General features: G+C 38.9%; 1 protein-coding gene across 5 annotated transcripts in view; it reads right to left on the reverse strand.

Annotated features, from left to right (window-relative positions):
* Window positions 1-21,982, reverse strand: part of KLHL32 (kelch like family member 32) — a 213,262-nt gene that overhangs the window by 168,492 nt on the left and 22,788 nt on the right. For all 5 annotated transcript variants that reach the window (XM_061427780.1, XM_061427778.1, XM_061427776.1 and 2 more), the window contains one exon: window positions 6,605-6,692. In XM_061427780.1, coding sequence (XP_061283764.1) covers window positions 6,605-6,627 — 23 coding nt within the window. In that variant the 5' untranslated portion in view covers window positions 6,628-6,692. The remainder of the gene's footprint in view (window positions 1-6,604; window positions 6,693-21,982) is intronic.

Below are 21,982 nucleotides of genomic sequence, written 5' to 3' on the forward strand. Positions count from 1 at the left end.
AAAAAAATTTGACAGGAGGTGATGATATAGTAAGTTCTCGTGGGAAGGTGGGAGGATTATTTTCAGCTGAAATACAGCAGTGCGTTTTGAAATGGTTACTGTCATCAAATATTCATCTAGCATCTCTAGCTATAGGCAGACTTTTAAAGTCAGTAACTGAAAATCATGCTCGGAAGCATAAATAACTCTTCTACATATTGCTATGCAAAGGCTAGAATGGAGTTAATTAGCATGGCTCAAAGAAATGAAGGGGCAGAGTAGTAATAGAAGTATTATATCAGCTAAATAAGCTTTAAGACAGTCTTTGAAAAATCTTTCCTAAAAGGATGACATTTTTATACATTTCACAAGCACAAAGTCCTTACTATGTTCCATGAATTATTCTTAGTGATTTACATTATTAATTCATTTAATCTTCATAACAACACTATGAGGCAGGTAATAATATGTCTTTCACAGATAAGAAACCTGATGGCTCAAGAGCAGGTATTTTGAGAATCTATTACCATGAATATAATAATGCCATTTGTCCTCCTGCTTAAAAAATAAAACAAACAAACAAAAAAACCTGAAACAAAGGCAAAAAATGATCATCTAAGATCTCAAAAATCTATGCTAGAGGGGGAAAAAAATCACAAAGTCCACATTAATTATATATTTAGATTGTGCATAATCTCAAAATCAAAGTATCTTTGAAAAATAATACACATTAGCATAATAACATGAGATAGTGATAAGAAATGTCTGAAATCATGCTTCAAAAACATTTATCTTTGCAATGATTAAGTTTGGAGAGAGAAAATAGATTTTAATTATGATAATCTTAGAACATTTATGTGAAACTCTCATAACTTTTCTCCCTTTTAATATACCTTAAATGCCAAATAAATGTATTTTGAAATTTCATTTGTAGTGGAACAGGAGAATATATTAAAATAATTGCCTTATAATGTTTCCTTACTCATTTTTCCAAATACAGAGCCACAATTCACATCCTTATTATTAAGACTGAATCAGTGTTTGCATTTCAGATATCCATTGACAGAGAATAAATCTTGCCAGGGAAAGAGTAGCTGTAAACTGAAATTTGGCCAAGAATTAAGGGCTCAGCTCTGAAACAATTGGGATGCTGCACAATTTCACAGGATCATTCAGCTGGGCTTGAAATATTCGAGCTTAAAGAAAACAGCATGCTAAATATTTAAGGCAACACTTGGCACAAGATACCAAATGTTTTGGAACCAATATGTTAGGAATCCTTAAAAGCACAAACAAATACTCCAACATTTGGCAAGAAATAAAGGCCTATTAATCAACAAGTCATTGTACTGTATTCTGAAAGGAACTTCCCACTCAACTCTCAAGATGTAAATCTGCAAAAGACCTCAACTCTTTAAGTGTGAAGGCACACGCAGCCACGGAACACAGCTGCAAGGCCATAGGTCCATAGGATAAAGCCAATACTCATAAACCAGGGAGGAGGTGACTCAAAGACTGTTATGCACCATCTGTGAACTAGGGTGGGGAGCAGACATATGCCCGCAAATGGCTTCCTTGGCATCAAACTTCTGCAAATTAGCAAACTACCAACTTAGAGCAGTGCCCTGCCATTCCTTGGGAAACAAGGAAGGAAAAACATATTCCTAAAACTTCCTAAAATACTAAACAAACAAGCAAACAAAACATAAGACAGAAGCCACATTTTCCAAGGGTATATAGGTTTGAAGGTTATCCTAAAATTGGGAAAGGTCTTCCATGGAAGCAATATTGCCACCTTGAAATTCACAAGTGAGTGCAGAGGGTGACCTGTGACCTGGCTTTGGCAAGGCAACCACAGTACCCTGTTCTCTGAGGAACTCCTTAAACCTGCACTGTCCAATATAACAGCACTAGCCACATGTGGCTACTGAGTAAAACGTGGGCAGTCCAAGTTGAGATGGGCTCTAAATGGAAAATGTACACTGGATGTCAAAGATATAGAATTAAATAAAAGAATGCAAAAATATCTCAATATTTTTATACTGATTACATGTCAAAATGACAACATCTAGGGTATATTGGGTTAAATAAAATATTTTGTTAAAATCCTTTTTACTAGTTTCCTTTAACTTTAAAAAAATACGCCTGTTTGAAAAGATTAAATGATATATATACTTCATGCTAAGGTTTTACAGGACAGTCTACAAGTTCCCTGGGGATATGCTCCTCATGTCTTTCCACATGAACTGTATAAGGGTTTCAGACACCCCATCAGGCTGCTGATGAGTCTGGCTGTTCTTGATTCTCACAGGGCCCTACCCCTCTCAGGTACAACACAGGAAGCCCCAGACTCCCTGAGCAAGAAATTGCTTTTTAGTGATGCCAGGGAGCAACCATCTGATTGGTCAAATGTAGCATCCAGTAACAGGGAGATAAATAAATGAGATCTCAAGGAACAGAACTATTCATGACTTTAAATCTTTAACTTTCATTCTGAAATTGATGATAAAAATTAAAAAATCAAATGCAGAGCACGAAGTTCATAACATGGTACAGCTCACTCACAGGGAAGCACTGCATTATCACAAACCACACTTCAAGCTCACAGTGAACATTTTTGATCACAGAAATCTCTGAGTCTCATTTTTATAGCATAAATTTTGACTGAGGTCACTCAGTTTATAATATATAAATTCCAGAATGGTTATCTGGTTTTTAAATATCTGAAATTCAAATTTAAAAATTCAAGTCAGTTTCCATATCAATGTTTACTTAGCATTTAGATACACAAAATATATGCAAGTAGTTTTCAAGTGAGGTTACCAATAAGGTGTTGCATACTTGTATATCAAATAGTCAAGTACTGTAGAGATCCTCGTTTCCTAAACAGATTACACCAAAAAGAAAAGGACTGGGCAAGAAAAACCTAACAGAACTAGGATTATGCATGATTATCTCAGTTCAGTCTATTGATAAACTGTGCCCTAATCACTTCCATTCTACAGTCAAACTATTTTAATACAAATTAAATACATTAATATTAAAAGAACCCTATTTATTTAAGTGGAGCTTAGTTGCTTAGTCATGTCGGACTCTTTGAGACCCCATTGACTGTAACCTGCCAGCCTCTTCTGTCCATGGGATTTCCCAGAATCCCATGAATACTGGAGTGGGCTGCCATTTCCTTCTCCAGGGTATCTTCCCGACCCAAGGATAGAACCCACGTCTCTATATATCTTGCACTGGCAGGCAGATTCTTTACCATTAGCACCACCTGGGAAGTGGACAGGCTGTTAAAAAAAAAAAAAAACACCAAGGAACTTAAATTTATTTTTAATAGAACACTTTACAATTTGTAAATACTTCTAAATTAATGCTAACAATAGTAAGGGTCAAAATAATAAGCAAAGAAGATGCAATATGCTTAGTAAATGACCAAGAAATAATGAAGACTATGCAGAAAGGAATGTATTTATAAATGGACAATCTTGTTTCATTCCTTCCTTCCTTTATTCACACAAACATTTACTATCTTGTGCCAGGTATTATACCAGGTTCTGGAGATAAGATGAACACTTTAGCAGCCTTCACAGAACCCTCAGTTTTGTGAGGTAGTTAAACTTTAATCAAATAAGCTAGCCTCTCTGATGAAGTAATGCTGGAGCTGTAGGCTGAAGGATGAGAACAAGTTACCATGGCAAAGGGGAGAGCAGAGTTTTACAGGCAGAGGAACAGCAAGTGCTCTGATCCTGCGGCAGGAGGGAGCAAGGCCCTGACACCGAGTCTATAGAATACTCACGGCTGGAACCCTGAGGACAAGCACAGGCCTAGAGCAGGATCTGAAGCTCAGAAAGAGGTCTTGGCTAGAGGTGCAAAAATCATCTGGATGGAGAGAATGACAGAAGCACAGCTATGTCTCCAGAACACACATGAGAGACAACCGTCAAAAGCTGCCGAGAAGATAAGAAAGACAGGATTCAAAACACAGAAGCAGGGCTGGGCTCAGTTTTGAGAAAGGACTCCTTTTTGAGTAGCAGGAGGGAAGAAATAAATGAAGCAGAAACATGCATTAAAACCTAGGGCATTTTATTTTTTTGCTTGCTGAATCTAAACATTCAGTGGAACCAACCTCCACTGGACAATGCAGGCATGAAAACACAGATATTTGGGATCATCTGGGTTGGGGTTTTGTCAGGCAAATGCAGAGAGCAAGAGAAATTAAGGATTTAAAAGAGCAATAGATTCTAAACTGGTTAAGAAGGGAAATGAGAGAAGGAAAATATTGATGGATTTGGTGGAGTGGCCCGGCCACTAAATGAGACGCTGCAATGAGGTCAAAGAACCACCATGATGAGGGTAGGTAAATCAGGAAGCTAGAAGGAGAGAAGGTCCTGGTAGGAATAAAAAGGCGGATGCAGTGGTTTCAGAAACTGAGCAAGTTCTGGGGATGTAAGATCCATGGCGTGACCACGGGAGTAGGTGGCTCGGTGAGGGAGAAGGCTACACGCAGGTAGAAGATCCAAGGCCATGGAGTCAGGCAGATCCTCCCTGTGAATACGGAGGCACCGGGAAGGAGTAAAGGGTTTGTGGTGAAGAGGAGACTGTCGGCCCAACGCCAAGCGCACAGTGAATGAGAGGAAGTCACCCTGCTGACGTGGGGAGGAGGAGAGGAGGCAAGAGTTGACGAGCACCACCTTCAGAAGAGCCCGTCTTTGTTGTCATTTTCTCAGACAACCAACATAAGGAGTAAAGACTGAGAAGCAAAACTATGCCCCAGGTTGACAACAAGCTCTTTACTCATCGATAAAGTACATGAGAACTGAGAAAATAAGGCCACCACTTGAGAGCGCTACAGAACAAGTGGTGCCCCAGACAAAGACAGGGCCCAGTGAAGGCAGGAGGTGCTCAAAGCTTCAAAGGGTGAGGGAGATGACACAGCGGAGCACAATCAAGACCCGGTGCAACAGCTCCACAGGGCACAGGAAAGTTAGAAAGGGGGGAAAGGAAGGTCTGTGTTGCAGCAGAGACGGAAAGTCCATCGCAGAGATGATGGTGCTATGGAGGACAGATGGCAGTGGGATCACAGTGTCAGAGATGGTGAATTTAAAGTAATAAATAATGTGGAGAAGAATCCATATGGATCATGGTAGCCAGAAATAACACTTTGCTTAGTGGTGGCAGACCGATACCATGATATCCTTCCATGTGCTATATTGGTTGGATGCCAGATCTAGAGCAGGGTTTCTCAACCCCAGTGAAACTGACATCCTGACGTTTTTTGCTATGGGCATTATCCTGCGCACTGTAAGATGTTTAGAAGGATCCCTGGCCTCTACTCACTAGATGCCAATAGCACCTCCAAGCCTGGTGCCAACCAAAAATGACGTCAGAGAGAAGACCTAAATAGATACTTCTTCAAAGAACACATACAGATGGCCAACAGGCACATGAAATGATGTTCACTACTGCTAATTATCAGAGAAATGCAAATCAAAACTACAATGGGATATCACCTCACACTAGCCAGAATGACTATCATAAAAAAAAAAATCCACAAACAAAAAATACTGGAGAGGGTGTGGAGAAAAGGGAACCCTTCTAAATTGCTGGTGTGAATATAAACTGGTACAGAACACTATAGAGCACAGTATGGAAGGTTCCTTAAAAAACTAAAAACAGAGCTACCATATGTCCCTGCAATCCCACTCCTGGGCATATATCTGGGAAAAAACATGATCAGAAAGGATACACGCACCCCAATGTTCACTGCCGCACAGATTACAACAGCCAAAACATGGAAGCGATCTAAACATCCATCGACAGAGGAATGGATGAAGAAGGAAGGAAAAACATATTCCTAAAGCTTCCTAAAATACTAAACAAACAAACAAACAAAACATAAGACAGGAGCCACATTTTCCGAGGGTATACAGGTTCGAAGGTCATTCTACAATTCGGAAAGGTCTTCCATGGAAGCAATATTGCCACCTTGAAATTTACAAGTGAGAGTAGAGGGTGACCTGTCTTCGGCAAGGCAACCCCAATACCCTTTCCTCTGGGGAACTCCTTAAACCTGCTCTGTACAATATAATAGCCACTAGCTACATGTGGCTACTGAGTAGAACATGCGCAGTCCAAATTGAGATGGGCTCTAAGCAGAAAATGTACACTGGATGTCAAAGACACAGTATGAAATAAAACAATGCAAAAACATCTCATTAATATTTTTATACTAACTACATGTCAAATGATTGCTTTAAAAGGGACAATAGTCATGTATATGTAGTTTTCTGATTATTTATTACATCATATATCTTTATGGATGTATACTGTTAGTTTGAGGGAGGTTAGCATCCTAAATAAAGAAAAGATAAAAAGGATAAAAAAGTATTCTTTGAAATACTTAACCATTAAACATATCTAAGTTTGGGCAGTAATTACATCTTAGTGGTTAGCCCTTGTGCTACCAAACTAAATTCACACACACTCGCAGACTGGTTTGCTTTAATTCCTTCAATACTTGTTGAGTGCCTTCCCTGTGCTCGGTCCTAGACATTGCAGTAGGAGGATTTCAAGTCACACAAGGCTCACCACCCCAAGCCAAGACGTATCCTACAGTGCCCACCTGAGGAAGCGTTCAGACGGCATTCTCCAGCTGGGTTCCTCAGGGTCTCAGCCTCAGAAGGTCGCAGAGGAGCTGGCAAGCATTCCAGCTAAATGAAAAGACAAGAAAGAAAAGCACAGTGACTTAAATGCAAAAAAAAAAAAAAGAAAAAAACAAACATACTCTGGGCCTTCATGATGCTAATACTTTCAAATCTTGAAGAGTCTTATAGACAAGATACAACAATCTGACTGAATGCTCTTGTGATAGTCAAGGTTTCAGAATGCTTATAAGTTTTAAAGTTTTTTCACCTTATTAGAATTTCAGGGACAAAAAATTAAAATTTGAGAACCAAAAATAGCTAAAGAGTTACATTAAAAATTAAAACATCAGATGGCCAGAGGGAAAAATTAAGACTTTAAAAAATAGTTACGATTTATGTCAGAGAACATTCTACCTATGTTCTCTTCTAGGAGTTTTATGGTGTCATGTCTTATATTTAGGGGCTTCCCTGGTGGTTCAAACAGTAAATAATCTGCCTGCAATGCAGGAGACCTAGGTTCAATCCCTGGGTCAGGAAGATTCCCTGGAGAAGGAAAAGGCAACCCAGTCCAGTAGTCTTGCCTGGAGAATTCCATAGACAGTCTTTAACCCATTCTGAGTTTGTTTTTGTTTATGGTGTGAGGGAGTGTTTTAACTTCATTGATGTACACGTGGTAGTCCGGCTTTCCAAACAATACTCACTATAGACATAAAAGCAAAAATAAACATATGGGACCTAATCAAACAATCTTTTGCACAGCAAAGGAAACCATAAACAAATGAAAAGACATCACCTTCGGACTAAGAGAAAATATTAATATTTGCAAACAATGTGACAAGGGCTTAATTTCCAAAATACATGAACAGTTCATACAGTTCAATATCAAAAAGACAAACAACCAATCCAAAATGGGCAGAAATTGCCAGTTTTTCAAAGAAGATACATGGATGGCCAACAGGGACATGAGACATGCTCAACACTGCTAATTATTAGAGTAATGCAAATCAAAACTACAATGAGGTACCTGTCTGACACCTCACACCTATCAGAGGGGACATCATCAAAAGGTCTACAAATAATATATCCTGGAGAGGGTGTGGAGAAAAGAGAACACTTCTATACCATTGGTGGGAATGTAAATTGGTGCAGCCACTATGCAAAACAGTACGGCGAGTCCTTAAAATACTAAAACTCTTAATTCAAAAAGATACATGTACCCCAATGTTCATAGCAGCACTACTTATAACAGCTAAGACATGAGAGCAACCTAAGGGTCCATCAACAGATGAATGGATAAATAAGATGTAGTATATATACATATATGTATGCATGTGTATGTATATAAAAGAATATTACTCAGCCATAAAAAAGAAAAACATTTTCTCATTTGCAGCATCATGGATGGACTTTGAGATCACCATACTAAGTAAAGTCAGAGAAAGACAAATACTCTATGATATCACTTGTAAGTAGAATCTAAAAAAGTAATATGAATGAATTTATTTACAAAATAGAAACAGGTTCACACAGACACAGAAAACAAGCTTATGATTACCAAAGTGGAAGTGGGGATAAATTAGGTGTATGGAATTAATAGATATATACAATATACAAAATAAACAATGATTTGCAATATAGAACAAGGAATTATATTCAGTATCTTATAATACTTATAACGGAAAAGACTCAGAAAAGGAAAATATAAAAAACATATATTTACATATATAAACACTGAATCCATGACTATGTTTTACAACTCCCATTAGAAGGTCTAGCTTCCATTTTCTAATACACCCAAGCATCAAAATTAATTCCAGTTTGAATCATCTTAAACAGGCTCTCTTCTAAGTTTAATTTTGAAAAGCAAAAACAGTGTAAAAACACATGAAAGAAATATGTAAAGCTGTGCCTATTTTCTGCTAATTTTATAAAAGAAAGACCTATGATTTCCAATCTATAATATAGTATTTGTTACACCATATCCAAACCTTCAAACTATACTAAATCACATAAATATATCATAATTTGCTGAGGATTCATTTCACTGTTGTCAAACATCAGGTTGTTTTAAACATTTCATACATTCATACTTATTTCTTGCTTTTTTAATTACTGAAAATAGTATACCTATACTTTTCATTTAAGTTTTGAAAAATCTAAAAATGAGCATCATTTTCAATTAATTCACTAGAACTGAGCAATAAAGAGGATCAGAATAATTCATGACACATTGTTTAACTAGCTCAGAGACTTTCCTAGCAACCCATCACTGCTACATATTCCCTTCATAAACTAGGTTATAAACTCCAGGTTCTTATTGCCTAACACAAAAACTACAGAGATGGACACTTTAAGATGGCATAAGATGGCATAAGATATTTATTATTATTATTATTAAAGAGACATGAAAAACCCTTAATCTTTCTGAAATTTTAATATTTTAAAATGCTCCCAATAACTAGGTGAATACAGAACAATAATCCTAAAAGTTACAATAATACAAAATTAAAGGACACACCTTATTGATATTTTTCAGACATTCCAAATACAGCAATTAAAAATCTCAAGATAACTTCCTTTATTGTTTGGAGACCAACTCACTAAATTAGTTCTCTTCAGAAATTATCTAATTACAATCTGTTCCATTCTACAATGTTTAGTGAAATGAACACCATTTTAAAGGCTGGGAGTTAAAAATGAGTTAAAGGACGAATTAATCCCTGAAAATTACTGTTATTTATAATTCACTAATGACTATGCCAAAGGCTTTGACTGTGTGGATCACAATTAACTGTGGAAAATTCTGAAAGAGATGGGAATACCAGACCACCTGACCTGCCTCTTGAGAAACCTATATGCAGGTCGGGAAGCAACAGTTAGAACTGGACATGGAACAACAGACTAGTTCCAAATAGGAAAAGGAGTACATCAAGGCTGTATATTGTCACCCTGCTTATTTAACTTCTATGCAGAGTACATCATGAGAAACGCTGGGCTGGAAGAAGCACAAGCTGGGATCAAGATTGCCAGGAGAAATATCAATAACCTCAGATATGCAGATGACACTACCCTTATGGCAGAAAGTGAAGAGGAACTAAAAAGCCTCTTTGATGAAAGTGAAAAAGGAGAGTGAAAAAGTTGGCTTAAAACTCAGCATTCAGAAAACGAAGATCATGGCATCCGGTCCCATCACTTCACAGGAAATAGATGGGGAAACAGTGGAAACAGTGTCAGACTTTATTTTTTGGGGCTCCAAAATCACTGCAGATGGTGATTGCAGCCATGAAATTAAAAGATGCTTACTCCTTGGAAGGAAAGTTATGACCAACCTAGATAGCATATTCAGAGAAGGCAATGGCACCCCACTCCAGTACTCTTGCTTGGAAAATCCCATGGATGGAGGAGCCTGGTAGGCTGTAGTCCATGGGGTCGCTAAGAATCAGACATGACTGAGCGACTTCCCTTTCACTTTTCACTTTCATGCATTGGAGAAGGAAATGGCAACCCACTCCAGTGTTTTTACCTGGAGAATCCCAAGGACGGGAGAGCCTGGTGGGCTTCTGTCTATGGGGTCGCACAGAGTTGGACACGACTGAAGCGACTTAGCAGCAGCAGCAGCAGCAGATAGCATATAAAAAAGCAGAGACATTACTGTGCCAACAAAGGTCCATTTAGTCAAGGCTATGGTTTTTCCAGTAGTCATGTATGGATGTGAGAGTTGGACTGTGAAGAAAGCTGAGCACCAAAGAATTGATGCTTTCTGAACTGTGGTGTTGGAGAAGACTCTTGAGAGTCCCTTGGACTGCAAGGAGATCCAACCAATCCATTCTAAAGGAGATCAGTCCTGGGTGTTCTTTGGAAGGAATGATGCTAAAGCTGAAACTCCAGTACTTTGGCCACCTCATGCAAAGAGTTGACTCATTGGAAGACTCTGATGCTGGGAGGGATTGGCGGCAGGAGGAGAAGGGGACGACAGAGGATGAGATGGTTGGATGGCATCACCGACTCGATGGACGTGAGTTCTGAGTGAACTCCAGGAGTTGGTGATGGACAGGGAGGACTGGTGTGCTGCAATTCATGGGGTCACAAAGAGTCAGACACAACTGAGCGACTGAACTGAACATTTCTTATATTTTACTACATATATTTTATAGTATCATTAGATTATGTATTACTTATGATAATTTATCTTTAATTCTGATTATTTCATAAACTGGTATATTTTTAATACCAGTCAGTCAGTCAGTCAGTCAGTTCAGTCACTAAGTTGTGTCCGACTCTTTGTGACCCCATGAACCACAGCACGCCAGACGTCCCTGTCCATCACCATCTCCCGGAGTCCACCCAAACCCATGTCCATCGATTTGGTGATGCCATCCAGCCATCTCATCCTGTCGTCCCCTTCTCCTCCTGTCCCCAATCCCTCCCAGCATCAGGGTCTTTTCAAATGAGTCAGCTCTTCGCATGAGGTGGCCAAAGTACTGGAGTTTCAGCTTCAACATCAGTCCTTCCAATGAACACCCAGGACTGAGCTCTTTAGGATGGACTGGCTGGATCTCCTTTCAGTCCAAGGGACTCTCAAGAGTCTTCTCCAACACCACAGTTCAAAAGCAAATTATATCTTAATACCAGTACACCATCACATGGTGTGCAATAAATGATATTAGATATCCCTTTAGTTTGAAAGGTAAACATTCAAGGTACCCCACTGGTATACTTTCCTGCATGGAACATCATTCCTGAAGGTAACAAGGATGCTTGCCCTTTGAGGGTAAAAACCCTCTAGGGTGAAGGAATGCTTTCACCTTAGAGAGTGAAAACATCTAAGCTCTCCCTCCAAACAAAAAAGACATGGAGATGACTCAATTCTAACAAGAAAGGTCCAATGTGTGATTAGAGCACAGTTTACGAACTGAATAGAAATTTAGGCCAAAAGAACACAACTGTCCCATCTTACAAAACCCTACAATTCTTTTACTCTATAAAAGACAATCATTCAGGCTTTATTCCTGAGATCATAATGTTAAACCCTTTCTATTAAATATCTGCTATTTTGTTTTAATTTAAAATTATAAATAATAATCACTTTACCTACTCAGTTCAGTTCAGTTGCTCAGTCATGTCCAACTCTGCGACCCCATGGACTGCAGCACACCAGGCTTCCCTGTCCATCACCAACTCCCAGAGCTTACTCAAACTCATGTCCATTGAGTCAACGATGCCATCCAACCATCTCATCCTCTGTCATCCCCTTCTCCTCCTGCCTTCAATATTTCCCCTGATGCTGAAGGCATCAGGGAAATTTGTTATCAAGACCGTCCCCAAGAAAAAGAAATGCAAAAAAGCAAAATGGTTGTATAGCTGAGAAAAGAAGAGAAGTGAAAAGCAAAAGAGAAAAGGAAAGATATAAGCATCTGAATGCAGAGTTCCAAAGAACAGCAAGGAGAGATAAGAAAGCCTTCCTCAGTGATCAATGCAAAGAAATAGAGGAAAACAACAGAATGGGAAAGACTAGAGATCTCTTCAAGAAAATTAGAGATACCAGAGGAACATTTCATGCAAAGATGGGCACAACTAAGGACAGAAATGGTATGGACCTAAGAGAAGCAGAAGATATTAAGAAGAGGTGGCAACAATACACAGAACTATACAGAAAAGATCTTCATGACCCAAATAACCACAATGGTGTGATGACTCACCTAGAGCCAGACATCCTGGAATGTGAAGTCAAGTGGGCCTTAGGAAGCATCACTACGAACAACGCTAGTGGAGGTGATGGAATTCCAGTTGAGCTCTTTCAAATCCTACAAGATGATGCTGTGAAAGTGCTGCACTCAATATGCCAGCAAATTTGGAAAACTCAGCAGTGGCCACAGGACTGGAAAAGGTCAGTTTTCATTCCAATCCCAAAGAAAGGCAATGCCAAAGAATGTTCAAACTTTACCTACTACCACAAGCCAAATGCTTTCTTTGATTGCTCTTACAATAAGAGGTACTTCATATGCATGATCTCATTTAATACTCACAACAACCTAATGTGGATGATATCATTTTCATTTTATTAAGAACGCAGGGGTATAAGTAATTCACAAAAGGCACAGGACTAGAAATTGGTAGTCTCAGAGATCAAAACTGTTTGACTCCAAAGTTTGTATTCTTAATTATTCTGCTCTAATTCCAAGTTTTATAATAAACCATAATACTACTACTTTTGAAGTCACACTAAAATCAAAATATATAGATTATATGAAAATTAAAGAAGAAATAGAGTAAGATCTTCTTAACAATATAAGCCATAAATAAGTATATAATTATATACTGAATATTTATTATCCTATGAGAGAGGGAAAAACATCAAGAGACAAAAAGTTAAATAAATATCTTTTCGTCGCTGGATTTCACTTAAGGTCACCAGGACACAAAGCTAGTATAAACTGACTCAGCACAATAATCCCAGATAAATAGATATTTGCAATAGGGAGAAAGGAAATCCCTTTAAAATTATGGGACACATCAAATCATCAATTGTGTTGAATAGGGTGATAGGAAACCACATGTATCTAGTTAGGAAAGGAGAGCCAATATCCATGGAATCTATGCAAGTTCATGCAGTAGAGTTTCTAGGTCTTCTGTACTATTCTATTCCACATTTTACATATTTGAAAGCATCTAGTATGGTACAGCATCTATCATGCAGATCCACTCATCCACATTGAGTTATTCTCTCCCTTCAGGATACTGGTACCAATCATCTTCTCTGCCCAGAACTTCCTGTGTCCTTTTTACCTAGTTAGCTCCTATTCATCCTGCAAGTCCCAAGGTCACCTCCTCTGGGAAGCCTTCCCTAAAACTCCCCAAGGTCCCAGTTCCTTACTCTTCTATAAGCTCCAATAACACCTATACATCCAAACACACAGCATAATTAGCACTCTATATAATTACTTGTTTGGGGAAGGGGGATTAGAAGCTATTGGCTTAGCCTCATTTCTACCCACCCCATGACAGTGGCTCTTTAAGGAGACTGAGCCATCTTGGAGTAGCCATAGTTTTGTTTACTGTCCCAGTGTAATTACTAATTGCACCCCCATTTATTCTCTGTGGTTTTCCAGTTTCGATCATAAATAATCTGATCATCCTGTCTATATAGGCAGGATCCATATCTATCTTGCTCACTGTCTTGAACCCCCTGGGACTACCATTATTTTCACAAAATCCCCCAAAGTAGAAAAAGTAAAAGTATAATGTATCCCTGTTTTAGGATGAAGAACATGTGATCATAAGGCCGGCTTATTTGCATGTATTAAATCACAATGTTTTAGTGAATATTATAAAAATGTTGTTGTTAAGTTACTGACTTATGTCTGACTCTTCTGCAACCCCATGGACTGTAGCCCACCAGGCTCCTCATGGTATTTCCCAGGCAAGAATACTGGAGTGGGTTGCCATTTCCCTCTCCAGGAGATCGTCCCAGATCAGGGATTGAATCCAGATCTCCTGCACTGGCAGGTGGATTCTTTCCCACTGAACCACCTGTGAAGCCCATACTATCAAAATGCATGCCCTAAAAGGAAGTGCTACACTGAATATTAAAAATTCCTCTAATGAGAACAAGGATGAATATGCAGTCACCCTCACGAATATAGCTGGAGACCTTGTGAACCAAAATAAAATATAACATTTCAGTCAGTTCTTCCAGTCACATTAACACACCCCTTTCCAGTTTTTTAATTTTTAGCTCCATCACTCCTCTGTGAATAGAAACATAAAATGCTTAGATCAGTTACACAGTCTTGTCAAAATAACCTAACCTGCAATTATAACATCCTAATGTGCTTTTTAAAAATGTTGCCATGAAAACTTTTTCATTAAAGAATTTCTTATAGTTCTCAGACCACTGAAAATTAAACCAACTATTTGCATCTCTGTAGATGGTAAAATGTAGATCTTGAATACATAAAAATATTTGTATGACAAAAATATTATTGTATAGAAAAAACAATATGCTACATTTATATAATTACTTTATTTCATTAAAAAAATCTGTATGAAAATGTTATTATTCAGACAATGAATGAACATTCTTTTTAATGACTGCCTTATAACAAATAGAAAATATTCAGTTCACAGTCCTCTAACATATGATCTAGATGTAATTCAAACTCCATTTTCAAACAGAGAAAGTTTTACCATTAAATTTTAAAACATGGACTCTTCATTCATTCAAGTATCTACTAAAGGCTTAATATATTTCCAATAATCACTGAACAAGATGTGATGACAGACACAAAAGAATTAAAAATGATCTCTGTCCTTCAAATAGTTTATAACCTTTCAGTTCAGTTCAGTTGCTAAGTCATGTCCGACTCTTTGAGACCCCATGAATCACAGCACGCCAGGCCTCCCTGTCCATCACCAACTCCCGGAGTTCACCCAAACCCATGTCTATCGAGTTGGTGATGCCATCCAGCCATCTCATCCTCTGTCATCCCCTTCTCCTCCTGCCCCCGATCCCTTCCAGAATCAGGGTCTTTTCCAATGAGTCAACTCTTCGCATGAGGTGGCCAAAGTATTGGGAGTTTCAGCTTCAGCATCAGTTTAAGTAAGGGATAACATCCACACAGAATGAGAAGTAGCTTCAGTCATGTCCAACTCTTTGTGACCCCATGGACTGTAGGCCACCAAGCTCCTCTGTTCATGAGAGTCTCCAGGCAAGAATATCGGAGTGGGTTGCCAAGTCCTCCTCCAGGGGATCTTCCTGACCCAGGGATCGAATCTGTGTCTCTTATGTCTCCTGCATTGGCAGGAGGGTTCTTTACCACTAGCGCCAAGGCATAATATCCACATTAGCATCACCCTAATAGTACAAGACATTCTGCATTTTCTTCAGCTGGGAGATTCACAATTTCCTCTCATTTTACAATTTCTAAAATTGAAGCTGTACTTTAAATTGATTGCTGATGTACTGAAAAGCTGATATGTATCTCACATGTGCAAAAAGCATTAAAACTGGTGAAGCACCACAATTCAAGTACTTAAATAAAGAGGCAAGGATGTAATTACATGCAATATTACATGCAATATTACATACAGTTCATACACTGACCTAGCATTATAAGAATTATGGACCCATTTTTTCCAAAGAAAAAGCAGAGGCCCAGCAAGCTAAAATGCTTGAGGTTTTAAAAAAAAAAAAACAAAAAAACTAGGAACTGGTAAAGCTGAGACTCAAATCCATCTGTTACATTCTGCTGCACCATATCGCCCTACCAAAGGCAAGCTGGATGTTGGTTAGAATAGTGGAGGAAGGTAAGTGGAGGAGCACTGAAAGATGCAGAGAGAGAGGAGGAGGCTTTCCAGATGAAAAGTACAACACACTGAAATGTAAGGAGGCTTCTAAGTGATACTCTTGTAAAATAAGAACTCTGTACCAGCTGAAGATGCAGTGTAGACATGTGTTCAGTCCACCATCTTTAACAGGAAGCCCTTTTGGTAAGTCCTATTTTATGCCCATTTTCCTGATTAGGGAATCAGGGTTTAGAGAAATTAAGTAACTTCAGGAAGGTTACACAACCAGTATGGGAGCTAGGGTGAAAACCTAGTAGGTAGGCTACATCCTAGCAGTAGTGCTCAGTCAGTCATGTCCCAATCTTTGTGGCCCTGTGGACTGCTGCCCACCAGGCTCCTCTGCCCATGGAATTTTCCAGGCAAGAATACTGGAGTGGGTTGCCATTTCCTATTCTAAGGGATCTTCCTGACCCAGGGATCGAACCTGCGTCTCTGTACTGGCAGGCAGATTCTTTACCACTAGCACCACCTGGGAACCAGTCTATATCCAGACCCACTCTTTTTTAATCACTAAGCTATCCTGCTTCTCCAGCTATATAGAGTTCTTATTTTACAAAAGTATAACAGAAGCCCCCATATCTTTGAGTGTGTTGCACTTCTAATCTCATAATAAACATACTAATTCTCTCAGACACAATATTTGGTTTTCCATTAAAACAGAGATCTGACCAGGCTTGAATAACAAAGAATTTACTATAACTATTCACTAAGCATCTTCTCTCTCACTCATTCAACATTTAAACTGCTTTTACCATATGCCGGGACGGCATGTAAAAGAGAAAGATTACAATGACTTTGTAAAACAAAATGTCTTTTTTTTTTTCCCTAACATGACAAGTGATAAAAGCTACTGCTTTTTAAAGCATAATTTTCTTTTACAAAAGAGATGTAAAGTAGAAGAAAGGACGTGGGCATGAGGTTAAGTTCCTTCAGCTGAGTTGAGCTGCACCTTAACTGATATCTTTATGAATTACAAGGGCAGGGACCATGTCCCGCTGATCTCTGTGTAAGAAGGAACTTTGTTCTCAGAAGACTTGGTAAAAAATGAATTGTTTATAAAATAGTTATTGTTCAGGAAGTTAATGCAGTTTTATCACAAATGCAGAAGTTCCAAACATCTCCAAAAACACTTTTCTCTGTCATTAAAAAGGCACTACAAGTCTTTTACAGAATATGCCCATAATCTTAACCAAGATATCAAAACCAAAAAGAAATCCAAATTTCATTTAAAAATTAATGTTACTTTAAAACTTTGGGGCAACACTGAACAGAACGATGTGATGTGACGTCGATGCATGTTTGCTCTGAGTGGTCAGGGAGATCTCTGAAGAAACGAAGTTCATCCAAAATGTCACTAATGACAAAAGGATATGAAAAAACATTCCAAAGTCAGACAAGAAAGTTTTCCACATTATGTTTTGTGATTTGAGACATGTTTTGAACTGCTCCATGATTTTTTGGCATGAGTCAGAAGAGGAGGAGGAGAGTGGAGTCTGTTTTCTTGGCTCAGTCAATAGGCTTGGGTGGGCTCAACAAGTGGGAGGACAAATCTCAGGGAGAAGAGTGTGGGGGAGGTCGGGGAAGGGGGGAGGCTGTCAAATCCATCATGCTTGGTATTTCACAATGACTGAAGTAGAATCCTTTCTTTATCAATCCGAATTTTCCCAATGCGCCAAGTCTAAGATCACACAGTTTTTAAGTGTATTTTCTAATGAAGACATTATTGCCCTTTGGTGATATTCTACCTCTTATAGAATATGCTATGGAAGAAACAAGCTGGAATCAAGATTGCCGGGAGAAATATCAATAACCTCAGATATGCAGATGACACCACCTTTATGGCAGAAAATGAAGAGGAACTCAAAAGCCTCTTGATGAAAGTGAAAGTGGAGAGTGAAAAAGTTGGCTTAAAGCTCAACATTCAGAAAACGAAGATCATGGCATCCAGTCCCATCACTTCATGGGAAATAGATGAGGAAACAGTGGAAACAGTGTCAGACTTTATTTTTCTGGGCTCCAAAATCACTGCAGATGGTGACTGCAGCCATGAAATTAAAAGACGCTTACTCCTTGGAAGGAAAGTTATGACCAACCTAGATAGCACATTCAAAAGCAGAGACATTACTTTGCCAACAAAGGTTCGTCTAGTCAAGGCTATGGTTTTTCCTGTGGTCATGTATGGATGTGAGAGTTGGACTGTGAAGAAGGCTGAGTGCCGAAGAATTTATGCTTTTGAACTGTGATGTTGGAGAAGACTGTTGAGAGTCCCTTGAACTACAAGAAGATCCAACCAGTCCATTCTGAAGGAGATCATCCCTGGGATTTCTTTGGAAGGAATGATGCTAAAGCTGAAACTCCAGTACTTTGGCCACCTCATGTGAAGAGTTGACTCATTGGAAAAGATTCTGATGCTAGGAGGGATTGGGGGCAGGAGGAGAAGGGGATGACAGAGGATGAGATGCTGGATGGCATCACTGACTCGATGGACGTGAGTCTCAGTGAACTCCAGGAGTTGGTGATGGACAGGGAGGCCTGGCGTGCTGCGATTCATGGGGTCACAAAGAGTCAGACACGACTGAGCGACTGATCTGATCTGATCTGACTATAAGTAAAACAAAATCACCATTTTTATTCATGAAGAAAGCACACCATAATTGTATCCTATGGTTTCAATAATGCTGTAGAAGAGAAAAACAGACTTTCCCACCGACATCACAAAAATTTTAAGTCCCAGGAACTATTTAACGGCTTAGCTAAATACTTTTTATCCACATACCATTAAAAACAACAAGAACTTTGAGTCTCTCTGGGGAAATTGCTAAGAATGCCACCTCTAGGAATCTACCAAGCACAGAATATCAATCCAACATCAAGTTTGAGGTAAATATGAAGCAACTGTCCCAAGGTCTGTGAGTTAGTAAGTGACAGAGCTGGGATTAAGAACCTAGCAAAGTCTGATGAGAGTTCACACCCCTGTCACAGACTGTGTTGCCATCTGAATGAGCAATGCGGAATAGCTGGACTCCAGGGATTTCCAGTAAGCAAAAATTTCTTTCATAAATGTTCAATAATTTCCAAGATGCCAGGTATCAGAGATAATTTTCTGGAAAATATTCAGCATAACTATTTCTCTTGTGGACCCTCTAAAATCTGGTCTTCTGCTTCAGAAAGGCATTTAGCACAAGGATAACGCTGCAAATATTATCATGAAACTGTCTGGTTTCAACTTCCAGCCCACTAGCAATAGGACCTTGGACAAGGATGTAACTCTTCTGTGTCTGTTTCCTCTTTCTATAAAATGATGTTAATAACACTACCTACCTCACAGCATAGTTATAGAGGTTTAAGAAGTCAGTATAAATATTAAGAACAATGCTAAGAACATAAAAATCAACAAAAGTTCTAGCTGTCGTCATTAAATAATGCCAGAGTAAAAACGGCTACAGACTTCAACCCTATCATACCTCCTCATCTGTACCTTCAAATTATTGCCACTCTACATACTAAAGCATAAGGTGAATAAAAGCCTAGAGAAGGTGCTTTGATAACCTTGGAAAGATCCCTGGAAGACACCGCTCAGGACATTCATTATATGGCATCCTTTTCAATGAGAATCTGGAGAGGGCTTTCTTTATACTGGCTTTCTCCAGGATTGATGTTCAGACACTGAGGTTTCTGAACAAGGGGTTTTGTTTTACTCACAAATGCTTTAAATCAAGTAACTTAATCAAAGCTCACTTTTACAAAAATTGCCAAGAACATTTAGAATGTAACATATCCCCCTCTCTTAGTATCTGGAACCTAAAGGTATGTATCATCCTGTAATTGCTCTTGGTTCATTTAATGGCCATCCCCTTTCTTTTTCCTTAGCCAGCCAATTTGCATCAAGTTAAATTTTATTATTTTGAATAACTAAGGTATGAAACAAAGTATCTGGATGAATAGGAAAGGAAATAAAAGTAAGAGTGGTGATCGCATTATGATCTTCCTCCAGGACTGTAAGAGCAGGGCTGGCATCTGCTGCTGAGCTGGGGGCTTAGGAAGAGCAAAAGCATAAGCTAAAAATCACAAATTTGAAAGTAGCCTGCCACAACTACACCCTCATCCATAGGTAATCTGTCTAACAATCTACCTCATAAAAGAGTTCTCCATGTCCCTATTCTTCACTGTCTCTTCTTCACAAAACATATATAATTACAAGTTTATAGATTCTTGACTTAATAATAAGTATTTGCTGAGTGCTTCCATGTTTCAGGCATTTCATTTTACATCAGCAAGCAGAACAGACAAAATGCATTCCCCATGGAGCTTAACTTATACATGAGAAGATAAACCATAACCATGGCAGATAAGTAAATTACAGGGTGTTCCAGAGAGTGATAAGTGATATGAAAAAATCAAGCAAGCTAAATGGGATCTGGGTGAAGGTTTTATGTAAAAAAATAACTTTCAGTAGAAACTGAAAATACTATAATAATTTTGAATGGTTATGTTGGTTAGAATGATACACATCAATTTTGCAAAATAGATTTTTTTGTCCTCGACTCACATTTTAAATGTTTCAAACATTAATTCTGTTGATATTTCTTCAGTAAAGTGAATACTTTTTCATAAAACAAACTAAATCACATCTTATCATTCATATACGCCCTTTATTTCTCAGGCACTTCAGTAAACACTAGGATTCCAGAAACTGTTATATTTCCTTTCTGGTCTTGCACCCACACCTGTAACTTTGGGAACTCCAAATGCAAAGGGAAGACAGGTTGTCAGTTTCAGGAAGTATCTCGTGGACTCTCAAAAAATATAACCATCCTCTCAGCCCCTCCTTTCTCTCTTGTCTACTGTGTAACAACGCCCACTGCTGAATCTACGGATGCGTACCCCAGAGGGCACAGGCTCCTGCTAAAGCCACTGACAGTGGCAGTAAAGCTCATGACAGTCCTGAGATGCTACAAAGACACTCATCTGAAGTACTCACTGCCCAAAAGTACCCTTTCCTAAAATGACCACAATTCTAAGTGCCAGCACAGTCCACCACTCCAATGCTACCATGTATTCAGGATCCCTTAGAGATTTCAACCAATGCATTATCTTTCTTGCTCATTGTAAAGAATCCCTCCCTCTCTAGAACTTGGACTTGGGTCCACATGGACTTGGGCCAGAGGACAATCTGCTGGTAGACACTATGTTGCACTTGGATTCAAGCTTTTGCTCTGACACTGGCCCCCTGGGCTGGAACTAAGCTTGTAAGCTTTGATTCTCTCCATAAGGTCTGTGACATCCAGAAGAGCTTGCCCCAAAAGGTTCTCCTGACATGCTTCAATCTTAGGGTACATCCTGGGATTTCAGATCTACAGGAGTTGGATGTGGGCTTCTAGCTCTCTGGGAGAAAAAGCAAAATTATGGGTTAGATGGCCTCAGGTGAGCACTGCAAAGTGTTAAGAGTTGGCCCTGCTATGCACCGTCTACACCAGCATGAAGAGCTGGCATAGCAATGTGCTGAGATAAGGGGGTAAGGATCAAAAACAACAAATAAAAATGAAATATGGGAAGCTACATCAAATTTCTCAAAGAAATGCTTTCCAAATTAAAACTACAATATTTGAGGGTAGGTCATAATAAGAGATTAACAAATTCAATACAAAAATATGGGAACATCCAATATAGGGTAGTCATATCCTATACGTGAAAAGAGTTATCAAAATAGAGTTATATTCTTATAGTTTTCCCTGATGGCTCAGACAGTAAAGAATCTGCCTGCAATGCAGAAGACTTGGGTTCAATCCGTGGGTCGAAGATCCCCGGAGAACGGAAGGGCAACCCACTCCAGTATTCTCTCCTGGAGAATCCCATGGGTGGAGAAGCCTGGTGGTCTGTGTCCATGTGGACACACACACAAGAGTGACACAGAGTCAGACACAACTGAGCAACTCACTCATTCACTCAGAGTTATAAATGTAAGAGTAAAAACGATCAATCTTCCAGTGAAAAAAATTTTACAAGTCTAT

The sequence above is a fragment of the Bos javanicus genome, chromosome 9 (genome assembly GCF_032452875.1).
Source record: "Bos javanicus breed banteng chromosome 9, ARS-OSU_banteng_1.0, whole genome shotgun sequence".
Taxonomy (NCBI): Eukaryota; Metazoa; Chordata; class Mammalia; order Artiodactyla; family Bovidae; genus Bos; species Bos javanicus.